Source organism: Cygnus atratus, chromosome 16 (assembly GCF_013377495.2).
Source record: "Cygnus atratus isolate AKBS03 ecotype Queensland, Australia chromosome 16, CAtr_DNAZoo_HiC_assembly, whole genome shotgun sequence".
Classification (NCBI taxonomy): Eukaryota; Metazoa; Chordata; class Aves; order Anseriformes; family Anatidae; genus Cygnus; species Cygnus atratus.
In genome coordinates, this window is record NC_066377.1 from 771016 (window position 1) to 782176 (window position 11161).

The 11161-nt window shown below is 51.4% G+C and overlaps 1 protein-coding gene across 1 annotated transcript; it reads right to left on the bottom strand.

Annotated features, from left to right (window-relative positions):
• Nucleotides 1–1504: 1504 nt before the first annotated feature.
• LOC118258420 (BPI fold-containing family B member 4-like) lies at nucleotides 1505–10856 on the bottom strand. The gene is made up of 15 exons (XM_035567207.1): nucleotides 10737–10856; nucleotides 9904–10018; nucleotides 9289–9393; nucleotides 8873–9028; nucleotides 7906–7969; nucleotides 7456–7519; nucleotides 6866–6957; nucleotides 5667–5840; nucleotides 5058–5111; nucleotides 4676–4843; nucleotides 4528–4595; nucleotides 3165–3207; nucleotides 2611–2674; nucleotides 2222–2298; nucleotides 1505–1636 (listed from the first exon to the last, which is right to left on the bottom strand). The coding sequence occupies exons 1-15, from the start codon at nucleotides 10846–10848 to the stop codon at nucleotides 1613–1615; spliced, it is 1380 nt and encodes a 459-aa protein (XP_035423100.1). The 5' UTR covers nucleotides 10849–10856; the 3' UTR covers nucleotides 1505–1612.
• Between the last annotated feature and the right edge of the window lie 305 nt (nucleotides 10857–11161).

Genomic DNA, 11161 nt, shown 5'->3' on the forward strand with positions numbered 1-11161 from the left:
AAAAAAAAATCACGTCTGTACAAAGGTTTCTAATATTAGACTTGAAGCCAGTCACATTTTTGAAAACATGCTTCTGACAAAGCCAGTCACAGAGCGGGCAGATGAAGCGTGGCCACACAGCAGCATGCCTGTCGGGGTCCAGCGCCGCGGCAGTGCTGGCTTTTGCCTGCTGCCCACGGGGCCCAAGTGTGCTCAAGGGGGGAAAATCTGGCACAGCCTCGGCACCCAAACCAGCTGCGTGTGGGGGCCGAGCTCCCGCAGCAAGCTGAAAGTGGGCAGGGGGTCGGCTGGGGTCCAGCGGGCACCCCCTGCGGGCACCACGGGCAGCTTACTGCCTTCTGCTGCTGCTCTTGCAGCACGCTCAGAGGGCGATGCTGCACTTGACACCCAGCCCATGAAGCTGTATTAATTACACATACATCTGCTTTCACATGCAACTACCGTCCGCATCATTTCTAGCCTTTGGAGCTGCTGAAAAGCACTTGAAAACCTCATATTTCAGAGAGTTAGAAATAGGAAAGGAAACAAAACAAGCCAGGCTGATTTATTGAAGGGAGTTAAAAAAAAAGAAAAAAAAACTGAAGGTTTATATGCCCGTCCTGGGGACCTGACTAATGATTGTAACACCCAAAGTTGGCAATAGCAGGAACAGTTCCTAATAAAAGTTTGCTGGTAGAGCTGCAACCATTAGTCTTTGACTAATATATCTTAACCCAGTTTCCCAAGAGGAATATGCTACAGCAGTAAAAGGATTTATTTGTTTGGCAGCAGAGGTTCTGGCCGGGGGATTTAATGCACTGCTCTGCTCTGGCCGCAGATGGCTGGGGCCAGGGGAGCTGCAGCCCTGCTACCAGCCCACAGCCATGCACGTCCCGCCTGCAGCAGCAGGCTCAGCCACAGACCTGGGTCGTGCTGGGGCCCGGGGAGTAGCATCTGATCAATAGGTAACCCAGCCAGGAGTAGTCACTGAAAATCCAAGAGTGTTTTTCTCAGGAATTTTGGGTAGAAGAAATTTGCAAGCCAAAACCTGAAATACCAGTCATCAGAGAGGAGCTAAATCCCCCAGCAGGAGGCAGGAGAGGTGCTCTCCACGAGAAGCATCAGAAACAAGAACCTCCTTCCAAGCACTAGAAGTAAGAATGTTTATTACTAAAAGAATCAATGACAAATGTATCCTGAGCTCCTGCTCAGCACTTCATCCACTTCTGCACATGGATGGTGACATTTAAGTAGAGAGCCACATGCAACAAGTTCACTTTTTCAGTACACTGAGAAAAACTTTCCCATAGAACAAATTTTCAAGGAATTTAACAATTCAGCTGCAGCTTCACATGCAATTGGTACAACTGCGAACTCTAACTCACGCTAATTTCTCTAAATAAATATTTTTACACAGAGCTGCCTATCTGGTTTTGGCTTATGTAAGTATCTTAATACTCATACAAGCCAGTTAAATGTAAAGTGCCTTAAGTGTTACCAAGAATCTTGAAGCACGTTTAGAAAAGGAAAGAAGATAATGCCAGTCTCAAAGCTTCATCCTCGCTGGTCCTTCTCCCTCTTTCTGCCCAAGGCTACAGTCAGAAAGAGCTCTCCATGCCCTGTCCTCCCCAGCTCACACGAGGATCACCAGCAGGCCCTGGAGAAGTGCAAGAAGCGACACATTTACATTATTTCCTGACCTTGAGGGATGCTGGCTCACAGCAGCTTGTCAGCAGCACAGCGAATTGAAAACCCTCCTGCAAAACTCCTCAAGTTACACTTGTAATGAGGAGGACACAGCATCCTTCGGAAAGTGCCAGAGAACACCCAAGTTCCTCTGGGACATCACCAGGATGCACCAAGCTGGAATTTGGTGCAACCCAAGGCACTTTGAATGGTGCTGTTCCAAAGGGGTTGCCAGACCCAGCGCCCCACGTCGGAGCTGCTCACGCTGAGCTCTCCAGGAGGGATGGACAGCCCACATGGGAGAACCAGGATCTACCCCAGAGAGGCTGGACACAGCTCACATTGTTCCCAGCTTGGTAGCACCTGTGAGCACGAAGCACTCAGCAGCGTTTGCTGCCCTGAAGGTCAGACCAAGCACAACTTTCTGCCCCCCCAGTGTCCCCTTGCACGCTGGCACGCCGCTGGCAGGGTCCCATTGCAGGAGCCGCATGCCAGAAACAGCCCCAGTGACCTGCACCAGTGCCCGCCAGAGGAAAGAGCCATTGCAGGCACTCACCACCAGTATCTGAATATCCACTTTTACCAGCGGAATGCCCAACACGTTCGGCAGAGGGATCCCGACGCCCAGACAGCCTGCGGAGATGGACAGAACCTTACCAGGCACCGGGCTGGGTGCACAGCACTGCTCCAGGCAGGACCGGCCGTTCTCTGTTTCACTGCTGATCTCCACCAGCAATGCCTGCCGGGGCCTTTAGGACTGGAGCTGGGCTGGGTGCTGGGAGAAGAAGGCTGGGAGGTTTAACCACAGCCCCAGCCTGGGGACTGCAGACCTGCAGTCACGCCAGCTCTCCCCTGCAGCTTTCCCACATGCACACCACCTCTCCCCCCCATCCCCAGAACTTAGTCAAAGCACTCCCGGTTTTACAGCTAGTCCAGCCACCTTACCATTGATAAGAGGCAATAACGTTTCCGCCAGCAGCTGACTGCAGTGGGGCTTCAGGCTCGAGATCTGAAGCAGAGAGGGGCAGCACCGTGAGCAGCGCGTGCAGCAGCAGCACGCGCAGCTCAGATCATGAAGGCAGCCAGTCCTCGGGATGGGAAATCACTTCCCACTAACACAGCAAGAGAACTTACTAAAGGCCCTCTTTTCATTAAAACAATTTACTTTTCTTCCTCAATTTGTAGTTGGTGCCTCACTTAGGAAACCTTCTACAGGTAAAACTCCTGCTGGAGCTCAGTGAAAGCTTTGCCCAGGCAGGGGTAAATAAATGGAGATTTCAGACTTTACATTTGCATTAGTAGAAAAGACAGAAGACAAAAAAATAAAATAAAAGGACCAAGAGAAGACTTGCTACAACCTCCAGAACCACAGCTAACAGCTCAGGCCCTCTGCAGACGTGACCCACCCGGCAGCATCACCCAGTGGCATCGCGCCTCCCTCCCTCCCTCCCCAGAGCTGCATCCACGTGGGAAGCACCAGGCTGGTAGGAGAGACTTACATCACTGATGCCAACGTCAGATGACTCCAAGGAGAGGGAAGTGCTGCAGAAGAGGAAAGCAAACAGCACATCAGACAGCAGGTCACCGGCCAGAGCTCACAGACCCCAGACCCCTGCAATCTCTGGTACAGCATTACCCAGCCCATGGGCAAGAGGCCCCTATGAGGATCATCAGGGCACTCCTAAAGACATCACAGTGTTCTAACTTAAAAAAAAAAAAAAAAAAAAAAAAAAAAAGCAGGCACTGACACACTTGTAAGAGAGCAAAAGAAAATAACAAAATAAAAGCAATAAATCAACATTAAAATCTTAACCTAATTTTCTTTTCCTTGAATGAAACAGCACTGCAAGAGGGCACACACTAGCTCTTGGCTTCCCCTTCTCTCTCCTGTGCTCAGGCAGTTATTCACCTTAGAGGAGGAGTCAGCTCCTGTTTAGCTGAGAGCAGAGCTTCTAGAAAAAGCATCCAGTCCAAATTTAAAGATCATGAGCTCTGGAGAATTTGCTAGAGTTCCTAATCTATCATTTCAATCACACAGCTATCTCCACAGCTAAAACCTGTGCTTTATTTCCACTTTGAATTTCTCTATTCTGCTTCCATTGAATCTTGTTATATCTTTGTCTATTGAATTAAAAGCCCTGTGATGCATTTCTATTCTCTGTATCACTGCATACAAGCTATGCCAATGTTGCTTCTAAATCTAACTCTTTGACAAGGTAAATGGCTTGAATTTGTCAAACCTCATACTATAAGAAATGCTTTCCAATCTTTAATCATACCTTGACTGGCATTAATGATAGCACTTTCCTTCACTCCTTTATCACTCATGTCCAACATCAGGCACTTGGAAGTGCTGCCCAGGACCAAAGTCAAACTGACAGTCTCACAGTTTTTCTTGTGATAAAACAGACACAGACTTTTCTTCCAGTCTCCTCAAACTCTCCCACTGCTGCAAAGTTTCCTGAGAGCCAGCAGTAGCTGCGCGTCTCTTGCCATCAGCCAGGTATCAAATTCTCAGATTTGGGAAATCCAGGGCCCACAGACATTGGAAAACTCCTCGAGTCAGTGGCTCCTAAGCTAACTTTGCCACGGAGAGACTGTCACAGGGCTGCACTGCCCAGCTTTATCAGACGCAGTTGTACCATACTCCCATCACGTCTGCCTTCATTCGGTGTGCCCCAGCAGGACACACCGGTACCACTGGCTGCATCCTCGGGACCCAAAACCCTGCCACCATCTGGCACCCTCCTTCCCACCCCCAAGGAGAGCCAGAGCTTGGCAGCAGGGCCGAAAGCCCCAGGCTGGGCGCCACAGCCCGCTTTGCCGCCAGCCTCCCGCACAGCTGCGGTGGGGATGGGCTACCTGCCCAGGGACAAGGCCAGTACCAGGCTGCTCCCAGAGATCGACACGTGGACGTTCAGGCTGAGGTCCTGCAAGCAGACAGCGAGAGGATCAGCCCACAGAGACGGCTGTGCACCTCACCAGCCCAAGCTCTTCACATGCCACTTACTGCCTTCAGGAGGAGCAGGTTGAGGATGGATCCATCCAAGCGCTTAACGAACACCTGGATCATCACCGAAAGCTTGACAGTGGCTTTGTTGTTTTCCAAGAGGATGAGCGGCTTCCCAAACAACTCTATCCTGATGCTCAGAGGAGCAGTCACGGAGCAGCTGGAGCACTGTGGGGACGGGGGACATGGAGGTGGCTGCCCAGCACCAAGCTGGGCTGCAAAGCACCGGCTCCCTTCCCCGGCTCCATGCATGCTCTTTGCCACCAGGAGGAGAGGAGCAGAGGACCTGAGGCAGTGCCCCGGCACACCCAGGTGCATCACGTAGATGGCCTCAGACCCAGCAAGGCTTACACAAGCACTCACGCCAGCCAAAGTCACTCACCCCAGTGGGAAAGAGGGTCAGGATGGCTTCTTGCAGCTGCTTGGCACCTGAGAACTGTGGGAAGAGAAGTGCACACAGCCAGTGGGTTCCAGCACCGCCCGCCCCTCTGCCCCATGCCCCTGCTCCCAGATGGTTTGTTCATGTTCCTGGGGCCAGTCCCGAGCCCCCAGCCCCTCACTGGCCCCCAGTTGCACACACACCTATGCTACAGCAGTGCCCACAGCCCCCTCCAGCCCTCCCCAGCTCCCAGGCAATGCCAGTCCCTCGTGCAGGTGACACTGCCAGCAGCAAGAGGAGATGCAGCCTGGAGGCTTTCAGCATCTTTCCGCGTGCAGGCCCCTAACATTTCCCCATGGAAGCACAGATGGGAGGTACAGAAAACACCTGCGCCCAGAGAAGTGCATTGCCTGTATGAAGTCATAGCTCTGGGGCTCTGCGTGCAAAGGGGGCAAGGGCTGGCGCAGGGCCCCAGTGAGGCTGTGCCCAGCACCAGCAGAGCCTCGTACCCTGCTCGGGCACACGCAGCTTCTCCTCTAGCAGAGCCAAGGGCAGATTGGCGCGCATCACTGGCCCCTTCCCCTGGCGCGAACACAGCGCTGCAGCACTCACGGCTTCTGGCGAGCAGGTGAACGTCTGCGGCTGGACCTGGATCAGGAGGGACAGGATGGCGTTGAGAAAGCTCTGGCGCAGTCCCATGACCAGCAGCCTGTCCAGCAGCGGGGGCAAGGCGGAGGCGGACGAGTCGTGGGGGATGATGCTGCCTCCCACCTGCTGCACCGCACCCTGCAGAGATGGCACCAACATTAAATGCTAACCCGGTCCTCCAGAGCCCCACGGCCTGCCCAGACCCTCAGGAAGGAGACTGCAGCTTCGGGCAGGCTGAAACAGACACCCCAGCAGCAGCTGCGGGAGAGCATTGCACACACAACCATTCTCTCAATGTTTAATACATGAAAGGAGCTGATGAAGCCCAGAGTGCCTAACTGAGGCCCCTGCTAATGAGCACAAAGTGTCCATGTCGCAACTCACTGCTCCATTTCATCCTTCAGATCTCCGACCACGAGCCATGCAGCACAGGCGCTGCCAGCAGTACAGTCGCAGCACTGCATTCCCCCAGCGCTCAGCCAAGTGAGAGCCATCTCTCCGACTGCAAGAAGCTCGCACCAGCACCACTATTTGCTAAGGAGACCAATTCTGACCGTCCCTGCGGGAGCAAGACTAACCCCAGTGATGTGTCTGCACTAAAGCAAGAAAGGAGCACTGCTGTCATACCAACAGGAGCGTTTGTTATTCAGCCCTTGCTGTTCTTTACTGAGTATGTGCCAGGTGTTCCTCACTAGCATTTATTTAAGCTCTCCTGTTTGAAAGTACTGTGTGGTTTGGGCATCTTTTTCCAGTGAGACAGCAGTAAAAAAATACATCCATTAGCCTGGCTTAGCTTTCATCCACCATAACAACTAAATAGCAAAGGCAAAAAGCAGTAGCACCCAGTTTGCAGGCTGTGCAAGGAGGGGATAACCGCTCACCCCATGTAATGGCTGCAAACCACAGACACATGGGCAGGACGGGGGAAGTTTGCCAAGAGAGCAAAAGAGGGCTTGAAGAAACGCGCACACAGTCACTTAGTGATGGGTTTGCCTATGACTGAAATATTTAGCTAGCACTCCCAGAACAAGTCACCAGCCCAGCTCTTCCGTCTGGCTGTGTGGAAGAAAGACAGCAGCTCCCACAGGATCTGGGTGTGCGGTGCTGGAAGACCTCACGCTGCAACCACATCCGCAGGGTCTCATTACCTAACGTCCACTTACATCTAAATCCAGCCCAAGGAACAAGCCAGATGTAAACGGGAGGCTGGCCAACTGGTAGTGAATCGTTCCCACTGTGCCGACCGGGATCACCGCTTCAAGGAAAAAACGATCATTAAACACCAGGAGAGAAGCAGCACCACAAACCACTCCCAACCCCCAGGTCCCAAGCAGACCTCAACCCCACAAGCAGTAGAAACACTGCTACTACAATGGGAAAACATCCCCAGATTAAGCTTTGTGGGGCATGAGTTTAGAAAATAGCCAAAAAAGAGCACCAAGGATAGTAAGGTAAATCCAAGGGTGACCTTTAGAAGTGGTGTAAGGAAGGCTAAAGTGTGAAGTATTCACTCCAACTGTTCACGTGTAAATTCAACATTCAACAACAGTCCCAGACACTCGGAGGACAGAGATTTACTCTGAACAACGAGCACCTTGGGCCCTCAGCTTGGTCCGTTTGGATCCGAACGCCCACAGTGGGCAGCGCTGATCTTCCCCAATGCACTCGGGGACAGCAGGGGAACACACATGTCCCCCAGCCAGAGCTTACAGGACACAGGGAAGCCACAGCCGGGCCTCCATGAGAAACGTACCGTTGAGAGTGCCCAAGAACTGGATGTTCACCAGGTTGACGATAATATCGATTACCGGACACAGCTGCAACAGAAAGCAGAAATGGGACAGCTCAGGGCTCAGCCACCCGCCTGCAGGCAGCCCTCCTGCATGGACCCCCGGGCTTTAAGCTGACCCCAGGGAAGCCGTGCTGTGTGGCCATGGGGTGGCAGCTGGGACGTCAAGAAGGACTTGTGGTGGAGAAGCCCTGGAGCTGCGTTACCCCACCAAGTGGATTGCTTCAACCTGGGGAACGTGGCAGGCATCGCCCTGCGGGCAGAAGCACGCCAGCAGCAGCAGGCTGCCCGCAGCGCACGGCGGTGACGTGGGAACGCAGCGCAGAGATGCTGCTGCTCGCTATGGCTTTTTAACATGTTGTTCTTGATATTTCTGCATTTCAGCTGTGAAAGGATGGCAATCTTCATGCTTACCAAACCGGGCAGAGTTGCTGTCAGCTGGTTAAGCACTATGTCGTTTACTGATAGGGACAGTAATCTAGAAAGGGAAAAAAAAAAAGAGAGAGAGAGAGAATGAATGAGAGGGGAGAATTGAGCTAACTTGTGAGAAGCAAAGGCTTCAGCACTTGGGGTGTGCAGACAACATTGTATGAAAGCAAGTTTCTCACACTGTATCCTGAGCTTGGTTGTCTCCCTCTGGTATTTAAATCAATGTTATAGTTAAGGGAAGGTGGAGTTATTGTGAAATATTTCTGTGTTAGTTATGGGAAACAAACAATTTACATGTGGAATAACAAGAGGAGAAAACTGCTGTGAAACATTTCAACACTGCTGCTAAATAGATCACTCTGGGTTACATGCTGCCTGCAGGCAGTGCAGACATTTAGTTTGATAATCAATATATTTCTGGACTACTGAGTTAGAACACAGCCACACACTCTGCAAGCTGCAGACAGCAGGATTCATAATGCATTGCACTGCTATGCCTGAGTTCTGCCCACAGACGCACCTGAGGAACTGCCATGAAGTCAACTGCACATGTACATGCTCACCCTTACTCCACAGCAGTTCACTTCCAGCACACCATCACTTTAATCCTGCTAAAACCTAAAAAAGGAACCCCAGAGTGGGTGGTCTGTGCTCCCCTTACACAACTGCTGCACAACCAGCTGCTGCACTGATTGAAATATAATGCATAATGCAAAAAATCATGATGCAAAAATTAATTAGGAGAAATTCACTGAACCTCAAAAGTGAGTAATCCAAAAATATTTTCCAATGATCAATTTAAATGTTGCATTCATCGGTACAGCAAGTAAGCAAACTCCTTCTGCCAAGAATTTAATGAGACTGAGCAGGAGATGGGACATTTGCCTGCACTTACACATACCCGCAGAGGTCAGCCCAAAGGCCCATATGGCCAACATCAACAGGCACTTACCCAGAAAGGAGCTTGATCTTTACAGCACCAAGAATGCAGAAGCAGTCATCGATGACGACCTGGACTGCGCCCAATTCGAAATTTGTGCATTTAATGTTTGCAGTAATGGTCACATCCACTGAGATATCAATTAGTTCTGAGAGAAGGCCAACCAAGCTGAAAAAAGCAAATGAGAGGCTGAGAGATGAAATCTGTTCAGCTAACAAGAGAAACTCAGCAAAGCCAGCAGCAACAAGCTGCACCTCCATCTACTGATTCATTACAAAGGCCACAAGCCATCCCTTGGTGTCTGTTTCGCTCTGTGCCTTTATTATAGGTAAGAAACTCCTAGGAATCCATAAAGGATGCAAAATGCCGAGCACCAGGAAGCCTGTGGGTAGGGTTTTCCCCTCACCACCCTGAAGCACCGCTCTCACCAGTTGCCGCTGAGATCAAGCCTTGCAGCAATGGCCAGCTGGACCCCGATCCCAGGCAGCAGCGCCACTGACAGCTTGGGGAGCTGAACCCGGACAAGGTGCAGTCTGCAAACAACAGCAAAAGCGGTCACAAAGTTAAAAAGCATCCTCTAACAGCTCAGCAGCTGCACAGTGAGCAACCCCAGTGCCCACATCACCATGGGCACCTCCAGCCGGAGGCACCAGTCTCAGCTGGCTTCTCTTGCTTCTCCCACATGAGACACAGCGTGCAGCTGAGGCTTAAGAGGGCAACCTAGACTCAGACTGGGATGAAAGACAGCTTTAGAGAGAGATCAAGTTTTCCTCTCCAGGGTGCCCTCCTCCCTCCCTCAGTGCTATCAAGCACCTCAGATATCAACAGCAGCATCCAAACCATCATCCTGCATCTGGTTGCGCAGCCTGCACCGCCCTTCACCACCCACTTTCACGTGACACAGAAAACTCTTGTTGGGCCAGAATTTCAGCATCAAAATAAACTGAGGATAACAGCTTGGGCCAGTCATGGCTCTCAGCTTTTGCTGCTTCATTGCGGCTGGTCAAGGAGTGCTCGTGGAGAAGCCCTGTCTCTCCACTTACCCCGTGATGCTGGTGGGAGAGTTCAGCAGACCCCCTTCACCCATGATGTTTGGGAGCACGAGGCCCTGCAGGTGCTTCTGGAGAAGCCCATTCTGAATTACGGCATCCGAGAGCACTGGAAAACATCTCTGCATGAGGGCTGGCACTTAGGGCAACAACCTTTCACCACTCAACCAGCTCCATCTTGGCAAAGACATCACATAACACCCCACCTCTCCCCAAAACCCCTCATTAAGTCATTCCCAGTGTCAATGCAGTCAAATCACATGGGGGATGACATTTTATAAGAAAGAATAAAGTAGAACTGCTTTTAGTGGATTAACGAGGAGAGGTAGCAATGCAGAGCACCCCTGACTTGAAGACCACAGGACGGCTGTGCACCAGCAGAAGTGATTGCTGCCACACGCAGCAGGAGCCACGCTCCAACCACAACTTGTTGCCCACTTCTAAAGGGTACTGGTTTGGTTTGTCTTTGTAACAGAAGCAACATGAAACGATCTGCCTTTTTTTGCTGGAGCACTGCAATTATTAAGAAGGTTGCTAAGCTTCACAGCAGTTATTTGGCAAATATGCTCTGGTGAGAAATGAGAAACTAAAACAAAGAGAGGAAAGAATCCAGAATCCTAAAATTCCGCATGGCCGTTTGGTACAGAAACATGTCCCAGTTCTGGAGAGGGAAGATTTCCCTGCCCCATGAACCCAGTGATGGCTGTCAGGGGCTCTAGCAAAGCCTGCCACTATAAAATAATGATGAAGACAGTCGAGAGGTTTTAAGCCACGTTACGGCCCCACACAGCTCTCAAAACAAGCACGACCCACGTTGTTCTGATTACCTTTCTGCATTGCCCCTGGGCTGACGGCACAGGACAAACCGGACAAGACTCCCTGGGACGGCGAGAGCAGGCCACAGAAAAAGACAATTCCAAAAAGCTTCAACAACTTCATTTCCAGAGAGTGTCCTACTGGCAAGGGAGGCAGCAGAGTGAATGGTGAGGAAGAAGCCCCCAAGAAGCAATCCAGGGTCTTTACGAGGGTAGGGACTGAGCGGGAGCTCCCTCCTCAACAGGAACTTGCCCGAGCTCACACGTGGGCAGATTTCCAGTGGGAACAACAAAAGCCCTTCACCTGCCCCTGTGACTTGCCCAAAATATTCCATGCACTCACACAAGGAACCAAACTGTTCTTCCTGGTAGCTCCCTGCTCTGCTGTGCAAGCAGTAATTATTTCTGCACCCGTTAGATGAAGTTGCACGCTCTTT